We start from the raw sequence: 21,927 nt of genomic DNA, 5'->3' as shown, positions 1-21,927 counted from the left end.
GGTAATCAGGTTGTCCCATAGGGGCTCGCACCCCCTTCTAGACTGTGAGCCTGTTGTTGGGTAGGGATTGTCCCTAATTCATTCATTCACTCAAGCGTATTTATTGAGCGCTTACTGTGTGCAGAATAGTAAATATGTACAAGTAAAATATATAGAGTAATAAATCTTTACAAACATATACACAGGTGCTGTGGGGAGGGGAAGGAGGTAGGGCGGGGGGATGGGGAGGGGGAGAGGAAAGAGGGGGCTCAGTCTAATTGCTGAAGAATTGTACTTTCCAAGCGCTTAGTACAGTGCTGTGCACACAGTAAGCGCTCAATAAGTATGATTGAATGAATGAATTAATCCCATTTTCCAGATGAGGTAACTGAGGCCCAGAGAAGTGAAATGACTGGCCCAAGTCACATAGCAGACAAGTGGCGGAGCCGGGATTAGAACGCATATCCTCTGACTCCCAAGCCCGGGCTCTTCCACTAAGCCGCGATCAGGTTGGACACAAACGGGCCTCACAGTCTTAATCCCCATTTTCCAGATGAGGTAACTGAGGCCCAGAGAAGTGAATTTATTTGTCCAAGGTTACCCAGCAGACAAGTGGAGAAGCTAGGATTAGAAACCTACACCCTTCTGGCTCCCAGGTCATGCTTTTCTTCTGTGGGTTTCATGAAGGACTGGCATATTTTGCCACATTAATCACTATTCCACATTAATCAGGCAAAATCCAATGAATCTGCAGTTGACTGGAGTTCCTGATAGACTGTCAGGCAAAGCAGCCTGGTGCAGTGGCTAGAGCCCGGGCCTGGGAATCAGAAAGTCATGGGTTCTAGTCCCGGCTCTGCCACTTGTCCGCTGTGTGACTTGGGTGAGTCACTTCTCTTCTCTGGGTCTCAGTTACCTCATCTGGAAAATGGGGGTTTGAGACCATGAACCCCATGTGGGACAGGCAGGGACTGTGTCCAGCCCGATTTCCTTGTATGATGGTGATGATGAGGGTATTTGTTAAGCACTTACTATGTGCAAAGCACTAAGCGATGGGGTGGATACAATCAGGTTGGGGCTCACAGTCTTCATCCCAATTTTACAGACGAGGCAACTGAGGCACAGGGAAATGAAGTGACTTGCCCAGGGTCACACAGCTGGCGGAGCCGGGGTGAGAACCGATGACCTTCCAACTCCAAGGCCCTTGCTCTGTCCACTACGCCATGCTGCTCCCCGCCCCCACCCAAACCACCTCCTCCTCTATGCCCCTTTCTGCCGATCGGGGCCCTGGGGAGCCGGGTTTGTTGTGGGCTCGAAGGAGCAAGGAAGGAACTTATCGGAGAAAGCAGCTCATGTCGGCAGGAACAATCATTCATTCATTCAATCATATTTATTGAGCGCTTACTGTGCGCAGAGCACTGTACTAAGCACTTGGACAGTACAATTCAGCAACAGAGACAATCCCTACCCAAAAACAGGCTCACAGTCTAGAAAGCGGGGAGACAGACATCAAAACAAATAAACAGGCATCAATAGCATCAATATAAATAAATAGAATTAGAGCTAGATACACATCATTAATAAAATTAATAGAATAATAAATATGTACATATATACACAAGTGTTGTGGGGCGGGGAGGGGGGTAGAGCAGAGGAAAAGGGGAGTTTTTCCCTCTGTACAGAACACAGCTCGTAACTGGCCTGTAAATTTACCCCTTCAACTGGGTGATCAGATAGGGGTGTCCAGGGATGACCGCCATCCAACTGGATGTAGTTTAGACAGTTTGCATCTGCACTGCGTACCCGTTCTCTGCAGGCAAATGTCAGAACACTACTTTTATATTGCACACAAGTTAATGTTCCGCTAAAAATTATTGCTTAGCATTACTCCTTGGGCCAAAACACCCCTAAATATTATATAACACTAATTCTTATATATTACTGAAATCATGGTGAAAAATACACACAGGACATGGTACTACGAAGGAAGGACTACTCTAATCCAGTTTTTTGGGGTACAGTTGGGTTTTTGTTGGGGTTTTCTTTTTGGAATCCCACTCTTCTTCTTTAGCCATTTTCTCTGAATGTATGTGAATGTCTCTTGAAAAGAGCAGGCCAGGTGATAACTAACACAGTCCAAGGGGAACCTACATAAGTGACTACAAACTATAGTGACAGATACTTTCACTCAATATCTTTACAATTAAAGCTTGGGATCTCTGTCTACTTAGAGAGGCTCTCCCCAAGGAAGGGTTTTTGCCACCCAGGGACTCACTATCCCACTGTAACTCACTTACAATCAATCTCTCAATCTCTCTCTTCCCCGTATACATATACATTGGGTGTGTGTGTGTGTGTGTGTGTGTGTGTGTGTGTATATATATACACACACACACACACACACACACACAAACCATACAACAACTCCATTAATCACAAATGACACCTTTAGGCCCTTCTCTTTCTACTTTCACAGGGGACCCGAGAACTGAACAAAGGACTCACCTACTATTAGCTGGTAATTTGCTCCCCTATTCTTGTGTCATAAGAATTGGACACTAAATACAGTTCTTACTATATTCAATGGCAGGTTCTCCACTGAGCACTGTACCATGGGGACTCTAAGGGGGATGGCTTCTCTATTTTTCTTTCCTGAGAGTCAAACTCAATTTCATTCATGCTTCATAGAGTGATAAGTTGGGAATTTCTGAGGGTTTGAGTAGAAAGATAGAGCAGCTTTGTGTCAGGTTCAAGGTAATTATTTGCTGGGGTTTCTGTGCTATTTGCTTTTATTTCCTGTGATTTCATTACCAGCTAATGAGTTTTTCCCTTAATTCAGAAACAATAGCCAGGCCACTGGAAGTTGAATTTTTCTACTATGGACTCAACCAGCTGTTGCTGCTCCATAAACTTTATGGAGAAGTGAATTAAACTGCTAAAAACTTTCTCTTCCTAATTCAATTCCAAGTGAAACCACAAAAAAACAACAACCAAATCACGATGATGTTTCCCTTGTAACTATTTTGACTCACAGCAAAGCTCCCAGGATCTGGTCTATAGGTGCTAACTAAAGCCCTGGAAGGGAATTTGATTTGGAGCTGCTTTGCCATAAGGAGAGCTTGAGTTTTCCCTAAGAAGGAAGAGTTTTCGAGTCAAAACTGAAAATAACCCACCAGAAGCATACACATCCATTTATTCCTTAGGGAAAGGACCGATCTTTTCCTGGTGCAGGTTAATAGGATTGTTGTACATTCTTTCACTACTAAATAATTCTCAAGTTTGGTAATGAAGAATTTATTCACATCCGCAGCCAACAGTTTATTTACGAGATTATCGGTTAAAAATGTTCTATGTTTTCCTTTCTATAGGACTTTACCTAGATTTGTGGAAATCCAGTTTGCTATTACTTCATAAGTGATTGGTACGGGGGAGACATAAGGAAACAAATAAGAATTGAATTATTTTTGCTGAATTTTTTATCAAAGGGGTAAGCAGAAGGGCAAATTCTTGGATGCAGTTAATAAGTAAGAGCCCATGTGATAACTCCCGCTTCAAACTAATGAGCCCTCAGTAAAACTTTGGAAATAAAGGTCTCTGTCCCAAATGCTGATACCTTTCAGGCTTGATGGTGTTGATACTGCCAAATTTTCAAGAACTAATTTAATAGTACTGGACTTCTTAAAGCTGAACTTGCCAACTTGTACTTCCCAAGCGCTTAGTACAGTGTTCTGCACACAGTAAGTGGTCAATAAATACGACTGAATGACTGAATGAATGAACTACAGTTTGGTTAACAATACTGTAGCTGATTATGCCTTATCACAATCATTCAGCTACATTATAACACACACCTATAGGAATCCATCAATACATGCACAGACACATATGCATATGCCTTTTAATTAAGAACACACTGCAGAGCCATATTTGCAATGCTCTAGTTATAGGCAGGGAAAGTGTGTGCAAATTCTGTTATATTGTACTCCCTCAAGTGCTTAGTACAGTGCTCTGCACATAGTAGGTGCTCAATAAATATGACATTGTCAACACTTCCACTGAACATTGTATACTTTTTTGTATACATTTAGGGATTTCAAAATGTTAGGCATTGCCTACAGAATATCTTAGAGGCTTCAATCAATCAATCGTATTTATTGAGCACTTACTGTGTGCAGAGCACTAAGTGCTTGGGAAGTACAAGTTGGCAACATATAGAGACGGTCCCTACCCAACAGTGGGCTCACAGTCTAGAAGGGGGAGACAGAGAACAAAACCAAACATATTGACAAAATAAAATAAATAGAATAGATATGTACAAGTAAAATAAATAGAGTAATAAATATGTACAATAAATATGTACAAACATATATACATATATACAGGTGCTGTGGTTTCTTGCTGTGCTTCACTGGTTTCTACATATCTATTTAGTTTTACGTGGTTACTTTCCGTGATTAATCTGGGTTACTGAAGGATTCAGATTCTTTTTTGTGATATATGGCATGGCTTCTTGTCCATCTCTTTTTCTCCCCTTACATATTCTGAATACATACATATTCATAATTCACGGTACAAATATTCCTGCTTGCCATGGCCTTGACAATGGGCAGAACGGTAACGGTTGTGATTAAAACTCATATCTCAGACAACTACGACCAAACAACCTTAACAAGAAAATGATTTGTCAATTTTTTCACCAGCAAGCCAGCCAACAGACTTTGGCTTCACGCATGAATTCAGCCAAAGGCTGATCCTCTTCCCTAGGGAACCGGTTAACCAAACAAAAATATTCCCTGTAAAATAACAGGCTGTTTGAAAACAACCTGTGCCAGTCAAGAAGGAGGGGGAATGGGATCCCAGTTAAAAATAAGCTAGAAAGGGAACCCGATCCTCTCCGACAGATCGGACTTCTATTTTCCAGAACGTTCACAGGCTAGAGGGGTTATGAATCGTACAACTAAAAGAAGGGCCCAGCGCTTAGAACAGTGCTTTTCACATAGTAAGCACTTAATAAATGCCATTATTATGATTACGAAGTGACTTACAGCTTTCTCACAAAGTTGGCTCTTTTGGAGTTGTGTCTTTGCTACTGATGGTGTTCACTTCGACCAGTAGGGTGAGCTGGTCATTTACCAAGCTAAAGAAAGAAATTCCCCCCTCCCCTCCCCTCCATTTCTTTTCCCCTTCTTCCTCTGCAAACCGCTTTGAGATTTTAACTCTTTTGGAGTCTCTTGTTAAAAGGGGAGGTTCAACTTCCCGACGTTATGAAGCTGGACAGCTGGTAGCAACAACCATAAACCAGACAATAGAACAAAATGGGCACACTTCATAAAGCAAATCACTGTCTGTCAGCAGGACATTCCAGCCCGGCTCTGAAACGCAAACCCCAGAGCTGCTGTTGGCCAACCTCAGCCCAGACAAAATCAGAACCTGTCACGGATCAGACTATTATACCAGACCTCTACAGAGTTCAAATATATGGCCGACTAATGCGATTTCGGTGCGGAAATCTGACGGGTAAGCAAGGAGACAGTGACAGCGTGTCGACAAATACCTTTAATCGACATTTATTTCACTTTACTTATAGGTGGGAAAGAGGTGCACATGACAATTGGGTAAAAACAGCAAGCTCTACCTGGAACTAATTAATTCACAGGTTGGATTCTTTCTGGTTTCTCATCTCTCTTTCCAACTCTCCTCAATTAAAAGTCTTCAAGAAGACATTTCTTGCTGGGAAGATGATCAAACTATTCTTTCGGAATAGTCTGTGATTTCTGGGAAAAGTTCAGCTTAAGATACAGCACCTCGTAAATTATTTTCCCTGTTGAAAACCTAAAAGACTGGGATACACTCCTGTGAATAGGCTGTTCTTATTTCAGTCAGGGGACCTAAATCTAGTTACAAATTCACTTAAAATTATTACTGGAATGGATAGTTAGCCCAAAATTGCTCACGACTGATCCAGTGCTGTACTTTACTTTTTCAAAAAAGTTTTTCATAGTTCTTAGAATACAAATTCACTTATCAAATAATGTCAGAGTTATCTGAAATTTGATTTCCGCAGGTCCACTTGTCCCTGCAAAGTCATTTATTCTGTAAAACAGATTCCTGGGAGATCCAGAATCTTGAAATGCTTTCCTGGGAATTCAGACAATTAAGATTTGGCTATACAAAAAAAAAACTATACAAAAAAAGCCTTCTGCATATTAAAACGTCAGGTTTTTGTTTCCGCGTTAATATTATGCTCACAAAAGTGAAAACATCTAGACTGTGAGCTCATTCTGGGCAGGAATGTGTCTGTTCTTATATAATGTGTCTGTTCTTACATTGCACTCTCTGAAGTGCTTAGTACAGTGCTTTGCACACAGGCGGCACTCAATAAATACGGTTGAAATGAATTATTTTGTAAATTTCCCAACAAAAATCTCTGCTCTATTGTATCTGCCTTATCCCTTATTATGAGTGGCTAGGACCAAACCAATTTCTTTCACTAACAATGAAACATGACCCCTTCAAGAGTTTCAATCTATCATAGTTGAATAATACCTTCTCTCCTTTCACCTTTCTGAGTCTGGGCTCACACCCACCCCACCCTCACAAACTCCTCTGCCCTTTTGGAAAAACTGCAAAACCTTGCCAGAATCTGGAATAAACTCTCTGAAAGTCCCACGGATTCAAGGATTTGTTACACTCGCATTATACCGGCTCTCTAACAGTCCCGGAAGTTCGAAGTTGAAACAGAGTCCAACCCGCACGAGTCATCTCCCTAAAGAAGGTGAAGGAGCCCTAGCAGAGAGCTGCCCATCCACACCTTGGACGTGAGTACCGTAAAAATTTTACGGACACTAGTTAAAAATGAAAATAAAATGATGGCTTTGATTGGATTGTTGATTTCAGATGAGGATGCTATTGATGTAGAGCAGAGGTGATTAAAATATTAACAGGGTTGTAGATTAATATGACGCAGATGGGCATAAAGAAAAACTAGTTTGCCTTGCCTGTGATGAGCCCATCATCTCCTCCAGAGATTACTGATGCTGGTGAGCATTTAGTATAACTGAGGTAAAAGACTCACACTAGTTCCTGAAAGAAAGATGAAAAAAATCTAACACAAGTACTCAGAAAGTCTAAACATCCAACCGTGCAAAAGGGAATTCTTTTGATTTACTGGGTAGGGAACAGATTTACTCATTGAAAATGTGGCAAAAACCATTACACTCAGAAGTTAACTCTCTCCGTGTTCATTCCCATTTTTTTTTAATTAGCAAGAACAGGAGGACTTTACTCATTACTTTTGTGGTTTAAGGAATAATTTTATTTTCAAAAACTAAAGCAGTTCATTTCCTGGAGACAAGAGAAGTAAATAAGCTTTCACATGATTGCTGATTTGGTCATCATCGGTAAGCCTACTAGACAGGTTTCTAGGAGATGTGTGCATTATGATAGATTATGAAAAAATTAATGGTCTTACTGAAATTATTTGGACTACAACATCAAAATTCACTTCTAGATGACCTGACTGAATCAAAGACTGCTACTTTACCCACCGGGGTTGTTGAAGGTTTCTAATTCAAGTTCAGCTCAGCTTTGCTCACCCTGTACCTTCAGGGCACAGTTCCGAAATTCATTAGAAGTTGACTAAATATCAAGATGCAATGTTTAGACACTCAATACTTCACTGCAAAACTTCAGGGTAGTTAATGATTCTCGGGAAAACAATAAACAAGAAAAATAGTTCACCTTCTTCGTTTGGCACTGGCTTCGCTTCCAAGAAAGCTAATGATTCAGCAACTGAACCTCAGCATGTCTGTTCATTTCTCTATGACTCAGTTTCCCCATCGATTAAATTGGGGCAACAGAACAATGCTGCTTGGGTCCTTTTGGAGCAGTTTTGAGTACTTCAGTTGTTGCATGGAAAACTTTGAGACTGCCATGGAACAGATTCATTCCTTGCTACTGTGGGTTTACATGAGCTAAATACAGAATTAGTTCAAGTTCATTTCATTAAACACCCTGAGTTATACCCACAACTGTGAGTGCTCGATTAATAACAACAATGAATGATATTGGTTTAAATTATCATCCACAAAACTCCCAACACTCAAGAAACCCGTACGTAGCAACCGAAACCTTAATGCACTTAGACCAAATATTTCTGCTGATAAACATGAAATCCTTTGGTAAAGTTCTCCTAAAAGAAACTCACTAACATGATAGATAAAGTTATAATACCTCTACTGTGAAGCTACAAAAACTATGACCCGGGCAAAGGTAATCAGGAGTCAGGAACTTCTAAATGCTAATCATCTTTCTGTAATGCAAGTCAATTTACTTCTTGGGACTTCAATATCCCACACTAAAAAATGGGAACAGTAGCTGGGTGCTTTAAAAATTAAGGCAACACATCAATACTCCCTGAAGAAGCACCTTATGTTCAAGTATTAAGAATTCACTAGTCTACAATAAGGCAATAAGGATGCAAGAAGTCTAGATATATTTGAAAATGCCAACCAAGTCAGGATTTAACTGAAGGATTATTTAAGCATGTATCCTCTACAAATTGTAGCAGGCTCAAGTAAATAAAAAATATTGTGTAGAAAGTAAGACCACAAAAAGCAGCGGTCAAAACAGTTAATGCTAAAAACCTCCACTGTTTTTTAAAGGTGTAAAAGGTAGGGAAAAGACCAATTTGCTCTTGTCTACATTTCTCTCCATTTCTCTCAACTGATTAACTCCCCAAAAGGCATATACACCGTGCTTCCAAAATAAAAAGGAAGAAAACACTCTAGATGGCTCTTTTAAAAGCTCAGTGGGTTACCACATCTCAGGTTTGAAACTAACATTTGTGTTTATAAAATATTGGCATTCCAGAGATGGTGATAGATACTTAACAATAAATTATAAATATTGTAAATTCAGACTTTTCCTTAACATTTGCAAACACATCATAAATCTAGGCTGGGTTACCACATATAAATCCTGCTTACAACTGTGCTAAAGCCCTTTGGCAAGAATGCAAAGAGTGTTTTTATAAATAAAACTTAGTCAAATCAGCGTGCACTCCATTAATTCAAAAACACTCCTCTTCAACTTCAAAGAGAATCCTTTCTTCTCTTTTACTGTAAAGATGATATCTTTGCTGCTTTAATGATTTGCTTCTTGTAGCTGTCATAACTACATGTACCAAGCACGTGACAGCATAAGAAGAGAAGTGATATCAAGGCTTCAGTTCAGTATGCTTCAGACTCCACACCAAAATAACTTTAGAAATCTAATCTTTGAAGCTGCGACCAATGAAAATTCTGTAAACGTAGACTCCAAATGCACACCTCACACATATAACCATGGTCTCACAAGAGCCAACACACTGACTATTTACTGATTCAGATGGAAATACGTCAGTGTGGCATAAAAAGGCAGAGCCAATACGGATGAAAATTATGAAACTATTCAATTACTAATTATAAAACGAGTGCAAATTAATGCTGTAAGTATCCAACAACTGAAAACACTGTTTAAAAACTAGAATTTAAAAGAAAAAATTCTTAAGCCCCCACTGTTTTGCACATCCAATTATTTTTTGATTATTCTGTAAATTATTTTATGTGTGTCCTCCCCATCCGTGTACAGGCTCCTTATTACCAGGGAACTTGCTTGTTTTGTACTTCCCAAGCACTGAGTACAGTACCTTGCACCCAGTGGGCACTCAGTAAAAGCTTCTACAACTTGTCTGCTGTGTGACTCTGGGCAAGTCACTTAACTTATCTGTGCCTCAGTTACCTCATCCTTAAAATGGGGATTAAGACTGTAAGCTCCATGGGGGACTGGGACTCTGTCCAACCTGATTTGCCTGAATCCACCTTAGCGCTTAGTACAGTGCCTGGCACCCATTAAGCACTTAACAAATACTACAATTATTATTCATTCATTCAATTGTATTTATTGAGTGCTTAGTTTGTGCAGAGCACTGTACTAAGCGCTTGGGAAGTACAAGTCAGCAACATATAGAGACGGTCCCTACCCAACAATGGGCTTACAGTCTAGAATTATTATTATTACTACTACTAAACTACTACTAGTAATCAATAAATCAGTGGTATTACCCCTTCTTCTCCTCAACCAATTATATTGACTGAGTGCTGACCATGTGAAGAGCACCACCCTAAGTGCTTGGGAGACTGCAATATAACAGATTTGGTAGACATGTTCCCTGCCCACAATGAGCTTACAGTCTAAAGGGGCTTACAGTCTAGATCCTTGAAAACATTTGACTATGAGTTCTAAAGAACTACACTTCCCAAGGTCCGTGGGGGGTGCCACATTAAACATATTTTTAAATAATAGTAATAATAATAATATTTCTTTCTTTTATTTCATTTTCTTTAAAAAGAAAAATGATCAGGTTTTAATAGGGAAGAAGCACAACCGAGTGGATAGAGCACGGCCCTGGGAGTCAGAAGGTCATGGGTTCTAATCCCAGCTCTGCCACTTGTCTGCTGGCTGGCCTTGGGCAAATCACTTCACTTTTCTGGACCTCAGTTCCCTCATCTATAAAATGGGGGCTAAGACGGCGAGCCCCATGTGGGACAGAGACTGTGTCCAACCCCATTTGCTTGTACCCAGCCCAGCGCTTAGTACAGTGCCTGGCACACAGTATGCACTTAATAAATACCAGTATTATTCTTCTTATTTTTATTATTGCCCTTAATTTCATTAATTGCTTCCAGCGTCACTTGGCAAGGGGAAGGGAAGCACTAACGCCAATTCAAATTTGGTTTCTCTTTGGCTTCAGCCTCAGAACCTCTGCCCTTGCCTAATGAGACCACTGGAATGGCAACCCCAACAGAAAATTCAAATCTCAATGATAAATGGTTTTCTTGGAAATTTTCCATACGGCCCTTGTTCCAAGAGTCATTAGGTCGCCTCAGGGCCACGTCTGTGAGCCTCGGTAGCCTAAGGGAATACTGGATTATGTAACTGTGGGTTAAACTTTTCATTCAAATTGAATTTAGCCTCAGCATGATTTCTTGTAAATGCTTCATCCAGTCTAATTTATTTTCTGCTCTGAATCTTTAGGTTCACGCCAATTTGCTTGAAAATGTTTAAATTGTACACTTGTTGTGGTCAGGCAATGTGACTAACAACTCTGCTATATTGTACTCTCCCGAGCGCTTAGTACCGTGCTCTGCATGCAGTAAGTGCTCAATCAATACGAGTGATTGAGGGGGAGAAGGTGAGATTGGGAGGAGAAATGCTAATTTAGCAGTATGTTTGGCATGGGGTATTTTGTTACATCACTGAAATTTGGGCTGATTCAACTAATTAACATTCTGAAGGTATTTAACCCCATTTCACGGAGTAGAAAACTGAGGCCCCAGAATGTGGAGTAGGTTTCCCAAAGCTATCGGGAATCAGGAGTAGCTCTGAGCAGAGGGTTGGCATCCTTACTCTCAGCCATCTGTTCTAATACAAAATGACACTCCTGTGCTATATTTAATAAACTGAAATGGTAAAAATGGCATGGCAGAGATTCTAACGCATATGCCTTCATAATTGAAAATTCAGCATTTATCTGAGGAAAATGCCTTACGTATTCAGGGTCTGGATTTTCAAATAAAGCCCGTGTAAAGTTGTGACAAGCTTCCCCATGTTCATTCTTCAACTACATTTGGGACAAATGAAAGCCTCTCCCATCTATGGCACTTTTGTGGACTGGAGACAATTTCAGAAATCCTCGAGCAAAACGTCCTTATTTTTGGTCAGTGGGAAAGACTCAAGTGAGACGAATAAGGGCACAGGAGGGCCATTGGCCTAACCCTACCACCGAACACCGGGACTGATCTGAGCTGATATTTTTTTATGGCATTCATTAAGCCTTTACTGTGTGCCAGGCAATGAACAAAATGCTGGGGTAGATACCAGATAATCTGGTTGGACACAGCCCGTCCCACAAAGGGCTCACAGTCTTAATCCCCATTTTTCAGTTGAGGAAACTGAGTCACAGAGAAGTGAGTTGCTCAAGGTCACACAACAGTGAGTGGCAGAGCAGGGATTAGAACCCAGGTCCTCTAATTCATTCATTCATTCAATCGTATTTATTGAGCGCTTACTGTACGCAGAGCACTGTACTAAACGCTTGGGAAGTACAAGTCGGCAACATATAGAGACGCTGCCTACCCAACAACGGGCTCACGGTCTAGAAGGGGGAAACAGACAACAAAACAAAACAGATAGGTGACAAAATATGTATACAGATCAATCGATGGCATTTATTGAGCACTTAATAATAATAATAATGGTACTTGTTAAGTGCTTATCATGTGCCAAGCCCCGTTCTAAGTACAGGGGTAGACACAAGTTAATCGGGTTAGGCACAGTCCCCGTTCCATGTGGGGCTCACAGTCTCAATCCCCACTCTAGAGATGAGGTAACTGAGGCCAGAGAAGTGAAGTGACTTTTTTTATGTCATTTATTAAGCGCTTACTATGTGCAAAGCACTGTTCTAAGCGCTGGGGAAGTTACAAGGTGATCAGGTTGTCCCACGGGGGGCTCACAGTCTTAATCGCCATTTTACAGATGAGGTAACTGAGGCCCAGAGAAGTGAAGTGACTTGCCCAAATTCACACAGCTAAGTGGCGGAGCCGGGATTTGAATCCATGACCTCTGACTCCAAAGCCCATGCTCTTGCCACTGAGCCACGCTGCTTCTGTGCCCAAGGTCACACAGCAGACACGTGGCGGAGCCTTATCGAGGCCTATGCTCTTTCCTGTGGGCCACACTCCTTCTCTGCCGCTTCTATTTCTTCTAGAAGGCAAGGATAAGGACTAGGGAATAATTGGCCCAAGCACAGTCCTTCTGGCCCATCTGCCCTCTAGGGGAAGAGAGGACCAGAAGTGGGGAAGAGTGGAAGTAACATCTCCTCCAAGAGGCCTTCCCTGACTAAACCCTCATTTCCTCTGCTCCCACTCCCTCTGCTGTGCCCCCATTTGCTCCCTTTCGTCACCCCTCATTTAGTCCCGCAGCGCTTCTGTACACATCGGTAATATATTTACTTATATTAATGTCTTTCTCCCCTTCTAGACTGCCAGATTGTTGTGTGGGCTTCAAGGCTCTCCATCACCTCACCCCCTCCTACCTCACCTCCCTTCTCTCCTTCTCCAGCCCACCCCGCACCCTCCGCTCCTCTGCCGCTAATCTCCTCACCGTTCCTTCGTTCTCGCCTGTCCCGCCATCGACCCCCGGCCCATGTCATCCCCCGGGCCTGGAATGCCCATCCACCAAGCTAGCTCTCTTCCTCCCTTCAAGGCCCTACTGAGAGCTCACCTCCTCCAGGAGGCCTTCCCAGACTGAGCCCCTTCCTTCCTCTCCCCCTCATCCCCCTCTCCATCCCCCCATCTTACCTCCTTCCCTTCGCCACAGCACCTGTATATATGTATATATGTTTGTACATATTTATTACTCTATTTATTTATTTTACTTGTACATATCTATTCTATTTATTTTATTTTGTTAGTATGTTTGGTTTTGTTCTCTGTCCCCCCCCTTTTAGACTGTGAGCCCACTGTTGGGTAGGGACTGTCTCTGTATGTTGCCAACTTGTACTTCCCAAGCGCTTAGTACAGTGCTCTGCACACAGTAAGCGCTCAATAAATACGATTGATTGATTGATTGATCTGTCTACCAACTCTCTACCTTGATCTTGTCTATCTCGCCGCTGACCTGTCGCCCACATCCTACCTCTGCCCCGGAACGCCCTCCCTCCTCATAACAGACAGATAATTGCTCTCCCCACTTACTTATGGTATTTGTTAAGCGCTTACTATGAACCAAGCACTGTTCTAAGCACTGGGGTAGAAACAAGGTAATCAGGTTGGACACAGTTCAAAAACTTACTGAAGGCCCATCTTCTCCAAGAAGCCTTCTCTGACTGAGCCCTCCTCTCTTCTTCTCCCACTCCCTTCTGCATGACTTTGGGCAAGTCACAAATTCTCTGTGCCTCAGTTACCTCACCTGTAAAATGGGGATTAAGACTGTGAGCCCCATGCGGGACAACCTGATAACCTTGTTTCTATCCCAGCACTGAGAACGGTGCTCGGCACATAGTAAGTGCTTAACAAATACCATCATTATTATTATTATTATTCTGCACCACTGACTGGCTCCTTCATTTATCTTCCCTCCCACCCCCATAACACATATGTATATATCTGTAATTTCTTTATTTATCTACTTATTAGTTTACATTAATGTCTGTCTTCCCCTCTAGACTGTGAGCTCGCTGTGGGCAGAAATGTATCTGTTGTTACACTGTACTCTCCCAAGCACTTAGTACAGTGCCCTGGATACGGTAAGCGCTCAGTAAGTATCAGCTCATGCCTGCTGCTAGATGAGCTCTAACTGCATTTTCACTGAGACTTTCTCATTCTGGCCTTTCTGTTTCCCCAATTCCCCCAAACCTGTTTTAATCCAAATCTTGAAGGGATAAAATTAACAAAAGGACAAATGATGGACACTTGAAGAATATATTCATCTCAGCCTCACCTCCAGTTTTTTATGGTATTTAAGTGTTTACTAAACATGCCCAAGCACTGTAATAATAATAATAATGATGATAATGATATTTGTTAAGCACTTACTACGTGTCAAGCACTATTCTAAGCACTGGGATAGTTACAAGGTTATCAGGTTGTCCCACATGGGGCTCACAGGCTTAATCCCCATTTTACAGATGAGGTAACTGAGGCACAGAGAAGTTATTATTATTATTATTATTATTACTATGTGCCAAGCCCTGTACTCAGAGCTGGGGTGGATATAAACTAACTGGGTTGGACGTAGTCCAAATAACATAATAATGATGGTATTTGTTAAGCGCTTACTATGTGCCAAGCACTGTTCTAAGCGCTGGGGTAAATTCAAGGTAATCAGATTGTCCCATGTGGGGCTCACAGTCCCAGGACCCATTTTACAGATGAGATAACTGAGGCACAGAGAAGTAAAGTGACTTGCCCAAGGTCACACAGCAGTGGCACAAGTGGGATTAGAACCCACAAACTCTGAGTCCCAAGCTTGTGCTATGGAATAGTTCCTGACTCTTTGTTCTCACCTCCCTCCTCCCCCGCAGCCATCCAGCACTTAAGTACATATCTGTAATTGTATTTATTTATATTGATGTCTGTCTCTCCTCTCTAGACTGTGAGCTCACAGTGGGCAGGGAATGTCACTGTTTATTGTATTGTACTTTCCCAAGTGCTTTGTATAGTGCTCTGCACACACTAGGTGCTTAATAAATACGATTGAATGAATGAATGAATATCAAGTGGTCTTTTCCCCTGGGTAACATTTCCATTTTGGTCCTCTCACATTCGTTTCTCATCCCTGGCTCAACACTGTCTTCTTCCTCTTCCTACCAGCTGCTCTCTTTCCTCCGTCCTCTTCCTATTTATTTGGAAGTTCTCGTGCAGTAACACATATTGGCAGCTATAGGAAGCAGCATGGCATTACGGTTAGAGCACGGGCCTGGGATTCAGAAGGTCAGGAGTTCTAATCCTGCCTCTGCCACAGGCCTGCTGTGTGACCTTGGGCAAGTCATTTCACTTCTCCGTGCCTCAGTTACCTCATCTGTAAAATGTGGATTGAGACTGTGAGCCCCATGTGGGACAGGGACTGTGTCCCACCCGATTTACTTGTATCCACCCCAGTGCTTAGAACAGTGCTTGGCACATAGTAAGCCCTTAACAAATATCATCATTAATATTATTATTACTATTAGCCTGTGGCTGCTCCTTCAGACCACTGCTTTCTGACGCTCTGAATCGGCTGAAGACACCTCAACACCTGGGAATTGCTGGAGAAGCAGCATGGCTTAGTGGAAAGAGCACGGGCCTAGGAGTCAGAGGTCGTGGGTTCTAATCCCGACTCTGTCACATATCTGCTGGGTGACCTTAGGCAAGTCACTTCATTTCTCTGTGCCTCAGTTACCTCATCTGTAAAATGGGGATCAAGACTGTGAGCCCCAAGAGGGAAATGGACTGAGTCCAACCCAATGACCTTGTATCCAGAACAGTGCTCGGCACACAATGAGCACAAATACCACAATCATTACTGCTATTACGTTGGACAGCAACAGGGCAGGGGAGGTAAAGGCCACGATCATAGAAAGGAATCTTGGAAAACAACGGATTTCTCTACCTCAACCTTACTCCATTTTAGCTTCCAAAGAGGGATAAGACTAATAGCATATACAAAGCATCCCCTCCAAAGCATTTGGCTTTCCAAATAAAATCTTCCCGGTTTGACCCCTGGTTGCTCTCCTTACTGTTTCTCTAAGGAAGTCTGAAATACACCGGTTGTGTTAGACACACAAGACTCCATTTTGCAGTCAAGCCGAGTAATCGGCATTAGTGGATAGATAGAGCTGGGGTCTTCTGACCTTTGTCTCCTACGACTGGTATTCTGCCGTTCGCTCCTGCCATCAGCTATGTTTTGTACCCTGATGATTTTCTCTTCCTGACGTCTTATTAGTACCAGATAATAATAATAATAATAATGACATTTGTATTCGTATTTGACTGTTATTTCAACCTTTCGCTCCTGCCGTCAGCTATGTTTTGTGCCCTGATGATTTTCTCTTTCTGACATCTTATTAGTACCAGATAATAACAATAATAATAATGACATTTGTTAAGCACTTACTATCACTCTCCATCACCTCGCCCCCTCCTACCTCACCTCCTTTCTTTCCTTCTACAGCCCAGCCCGCACCCTCCGCTCCTCTGCCGCTAACCTCCTCACTGTGCCTCGTTCTCGCCTGTCCCGCCATCGACCCCCGGCCCACGTCCTCCCTTTGGCCTGGAATGCCCTCCCTCTGCCCATCCGCCAAGCTAGCTCTCTTTGTCCCTTCCAAGCCCTACTGAGAGCTCATCTCCCCCAGGAGGCCTTCCCAAACTACAGCCCCCTCCTTCCTCTCCACCCATTCCCCCCCACCCTATCTCCTTCCCCTCCCCACAGCACCTGTGTATATGTTTGTACAGATTTATTACTCTATTTATTTTACTTGTACATATTTACTATTCTATTTATTTTATTTTGTTAATATGCTTTGCTTTGTTGTCTGTCTCCCCCTTCTAGACTTTGAGCCTGTTGTTGGGTCGGGACCATCTCTATATGTTGTCAACTTGTACTTCCCAAGCGCTTAGTACAGTGCTCTGCACAAAGTAGGCGCTCAAGAAATACAACTGAATGAATGAATGAATACTATGAGCAAAGCACTGTTCTAAGCGCTGGGGAGGATACAAGGTGATCAGGTTGTCCCACGTGGGGCTCACACTCTTCATCCCCATTTTACAGATGAGGTAACTGAGGCACAGAGAAGTGAAGTGACTTTTACCCAACCAGATCTCCAACACCAGTCATATATTCCTCTTTCAGCCGTGAATTCCAACAAACCACTCTATTAATTTCAGCGAGTCCACATTACATTCTCTCATGAAGTTTTTGCTCAAAATCTTTTAAGCTCCAAGCCAGTATGAAGTTCTTTGAAGGGTGCATTCCCGCTTTTGAGCTCTATGTCTTAACTGTCACTCCATTATTATGTCTTGTTCTCCATCCTTCCAAAAGGGGACAACGTAGAAATCTTTTAGGACCGTTAGACAAAGAAACCCAACTCAAGAATTTCCTATCACTTTTTATTAACAACTTGACCTACAAAAGTTACAGTAAAAATGAAATCAAACAGGCCTTTTTATTTTTAAGGTCAGTTTCTTCTATCAGCCTTTCAAATTACCATAATCTGAAAGAAATTAGGCCACTTAAAAAAAAGACTTAGGCTCCGGAAGAGTAAGGCTTTTATAAAATTTGGAAAGGAGGCCCATTGTTTGAGGATCGTAATTCTTCAAGATATCAGTACGCACTGTCACCACTGTGACCCTGGAAAGTGGGTACAAGTGGAGTGGCCATTTTGCTGGCTGGAGAGCTTTCCTAGACTGAAAGATTCTTTGACCCATTCTGCAAGTCTGGCGGAGATCCTCTCACTAGGTGATCAGTCACCAGCCCTGCATCTGAATAAATTAAAGACCTGATTTAAAGAAAGTTTTCTGATGATGCAAACTTAAGTACCTAAATAGCGGAATACTAGAAAACCTTACAGAAAGAAAGCCAAAATTGAATAAAATTTCCTGTTTTGAACCCTCTTTATGTGTTCTCATCTTTTCTTTTTTAATTTTGTACACAGCTGTCTGCTGTACTTCCTCAAATAACGCCAGATGCTGGGTTCATCAAGCCAATGCAGGAAAACAATGGCTCGAAAGCAATTAGAAGCACCGAGGCTCATATTAAAATGTGATAACACCATCCTAGTGGGAATTTCAACACTGCTGTGTTTCTGACATTGCTGTGCTGTTCATCAGACAGGAAGTGTGAAAGCGCACCGTGATGGAGAAGGTGACTACTGAAATCTATTTCCGAGGCAAATGAAGGATTGGCCGAGTAGGAGCAATAGTAAGGTTTTCATTGTGGCCTCGGCTTCCACCTTGTTGGTGGCCCCTTCTGTTTTCATCACACAATTGCTCGGGAGCAAAAAGAAGATTCTTGATTTTTTTTTCCCTTCCACGAAATCACCAGGCGACACTCCGCTAGCTGGCCAAAGGATCCGGAGTTCCCGTCGCCTTCTGGTGGGGGTGCAGCGGGGTTGAGGTGGAATAAACACTTCCCTAACTCGCCTTAGCGAACTAGTTGATAATACTCTCCGAAGAGGCTGCGCTGAAGCATATACCAAAGATAGCCACCTCTGCCTCTCCACCAACTGTGACCACAGCCCAGTGCAACACCGTAAGTGGTTAAATTCAACTCACCTCGGGGCTGGAATTCCCAAGGGTACCTGAAATATAAGGAAGAGAATACAAATAAGCCAACGAATTATTCTTGCAGCTCTAGCTCTCTTCCTCCCTTCAAAGCCCTACTGAGAGCTCACCTCCTTCTAGAGGTCTTCCCAGACTAAGCCCCCTTTTTCCTCTCCTCCTCCCCATCCCCCCGCCCTACCTCCTTCCCCTCCCCACAGCACTTGTATATGTATTTGTACAGATTTATTACTCTATTTTACTGGTACATATTTACTATTCTATTTATTTTGTTAATGATGTGCATATAGCTTTAATTCTATTTGTTCTGACGACTTTGACACCTGTCTACATGTTTTGTTTTGCTGTCTTTCTCCCCCTTCTACACTGTAAGCCCGTTTTTGGGTAGGGACCGTCTTTATATGTTGCCAACTTGTATTTCCCAAGCGCTTAGTACAGTGCTCTGCACACTGTAAGCACTCAGTAAATACAATTGAATGAATGGTAACAAACAACAGGTATAAAATGTAAGCCAGAGGTGCTTGGGAAATTTCTCTTCATGGTCAGAATGGCTAATCACTAAGTCGAGGGCAAGGGTTATATAAAGAAAGACCTTGAATTTGCATAGCACTTTGTCCAAAGCACTTTCCCATTACTCACCTGAGTTTGGCCCTGGGCCTAAAGGTCACCTATGTCGTTTGCAGATTTTCCAATTTGCATTGGGGCCACAGTACTGCTCCTAGCCCCATCCCCAGAGACCCCTTTTCCATGCATTCATTCAATCATATTTATTGAGCGCTTACTTATGTGCAGAGCACTGTACCAAGCACTTGGGAAGAACAATTTGGCAACAGAATTTTCCAGAAATTGCTCCTACTGCCACCCTCATATGCTGGAATAAAAAGGCACTGAGTGCCAACTATAAAAGTGGTTTCTAGGTCATGGATTCTAATCCTGCCTCAGCCACTTGTCTGCTGTGGGACCTTGGGCAAGTTACTTTGCGTCTCTGTGCCTCAGCTACCTCATGTACCTCACAGAGAAGCAGCGCGGCTTAGTGGAAATCAATCAATCAACCAATCAATCAATCGTATTTATTGAGCGCTTACTGTGTGCAGAGCACTGTACTAAGCGCTTGGGAAGTACAAGTTGGCAACATATAGAGACAGTCCCTACCCAACAGTGGGCTCACAGTCTAGAAGGGGGAGACAGAGAACAAAACCAAACATATTAACAAAATAAAATAAATAGAATAGATATGTACAAGTAAAATAGAGTAATAAATATGTACAAACATATATACATATATACAGTTGCTGTGGGGAAGGGAACGAGGCAAGATCCCGGGCTTGGGAGTCAGAGGTTATGGGTTCTAATCCCAGCTCTGCCACTTATCAGTTGTGTGACTCTGGGCAAGTCACAACTTCTCTGTGCCTCAGTTAACTCATCTGTAAAATGGGGATGAAGACTGGGAGCCCCAGGTGGGACAATTTGATTACCTTGTATCAACCCTAGTGCTTAGAACAGTGCTTGGTACATAGTAAGAGCTTAACAAATACCGTCATCATAATCATGTAAAATGGGGATTGAGGCTTTGAGCCCCACCTGGGATAGGGACTGTGTCCACTCCGATTTACTTGAAACGACCCCAGTGCTTAGTACAGTGCATGGCACACAGTAAGTACTTAAATACCACAATCATTATTATTATTATTATTTGTGTGCAGGGAATTTATGAACTCTCCCAAGCACTTAGTTCAGTTCTCTGCACACGGTAAGAGCTCAATAAATAGGACTAAATGAATGAACAGTGCTCTGTACACAGAATGTGCATAGAGAAGCAGTATGGCTTAGTGGATAGAGCCCGGGCTTGGGAGTCAGAGGATGTAGGTTCTAATCCCAGCTCCACCACGTGTCTGCTGTGTGGCCTTGGGCAAGCCACTTAATCTCTCTGTGCCTCAGTTACCATATCTGTAAAATGGGGATGAAGACCATGAGCCCCACGTTGGACAACCTGATTACCCTGTATCTACCCCGACACTTATAACAGTGGTTGGCACATAGTATGCCCTTAACATATACCATAATAATTATTATTATTAGAAAGTGCTCACCATTTTTAATGGTATCTGCTAAGGGCTTACTATGCGCCAGGCACTGTTCTAAGCGCTGGTATAGATACAAGGTAATCAGGTTGGGTACAGATTTACTCCCCCTTTTACAGATAAAGTAACTGAGGCACAGAGAAGTGAAGTGGTTTGCCCAAAGTCACACAGCAGACAAGTGGCAGAACTGGGATTAGATAATACCATTTATTGACTGATTGATTGTCACAGGGCTGAACTAAACACCAACACAACCGGTGATTTCTCACCTCCTCAGGTCCAAAGTAGGCAAGCACTAAACTTCACTTGTATCATATTACCTCTTAGATGAAACTTCTCATTTTGCTGCCCCTTACACAAATAAAATGTCACTCCCTCTGATACAGTGAGAGATGGGGATGTTGCAAATTGAAAGTTGAAGTAGGAGCTGCTGGGAAATAGAGAGTCCCACAGCAATGCCATCACAACTACGGTGCATTTGACAATCTGGAATGGCATTTGTAAAATTGTCCCTGGCCTTCAAATTTGCTGTCCTAGTCCAAGGTCCTCTTAGTCTCCAGTTACACCTGTCTATAAACAGTTTGATAGCAGGGTGGCACGGTCCACTAAATCCTTGTCTTTCCTGCATTCATTCATTCAGTCATATTTATTGAGCACTTACTGTGTGCTGAGCACTGTACTATGCACTTGGAAAGTACAATTCAGCAATAAAGAGAGACAATCCCTGCCCACACCGGGCTTACAGCCTAGAAGGGGGGAGACAGACATCAAAACAAGGAAATAGGCATCAACAGCATCAATATAAATAAATACTATTATAGATATATACGCATCAAAACAAGTAAACAGGCATTAATGTAAATAAATGGAATTAAAGAAATGTACATATATACGCAAGTGTTGTGGGGCGGAGAGGGGGAGAAGAGCAAAGGGAGTGAGTCGGGGTGACGGAGAGGGGAGAGGGAACTGAGGAAAAGGGGGGCCATGTGCTCTGCAGGTGAAAATCTGCTGGG

General features: G+C 42.4%; 1 protein-coding gene across 1 annotated transcript in view; it reads right to left on the bottom strand.

The window, feature by feature from the left end:
• SKAP1 (src kinase associated phosphoprotein 1) overlaps positions 1-21,927 on the bottom strand; it is a 413,802-nt gene that overhangs the window by 335,531 nt on the left and 56,344 nt on the right. Inside the window, exon 3 of the mRNA XM_038754037.1 lies at positions 18,828-18,853. Coding sequence (XP_038609965.1) covers positions 18,828-18,853 — 26 coding nt within the window. The remainder of the gene's footprint in view (positions 1-18,827; positions 18,854-21,927) is intronic.

Source organism: Tachyglossus aculeatus, chromosome 11, assembly GCF_015852505.1.
Source record: "Tachyglossus aculeatus isolate mTacAcu1 chromosome 11, mTacAcu1.pri, whole genome shotgun sequence".
In the NCBI taxonomy this organism is placed as follows: Eukaryota; Metazoa; Chordata; class Mammalia; order Monotremata; family Tachyglossidae; genus Tachyglossus; species Tachyglossus aculeatus.
Note: the sequence above shows the minus strand (reverse complement) of the source record. Positions and strands in the feature narration are given on the sequence as shown.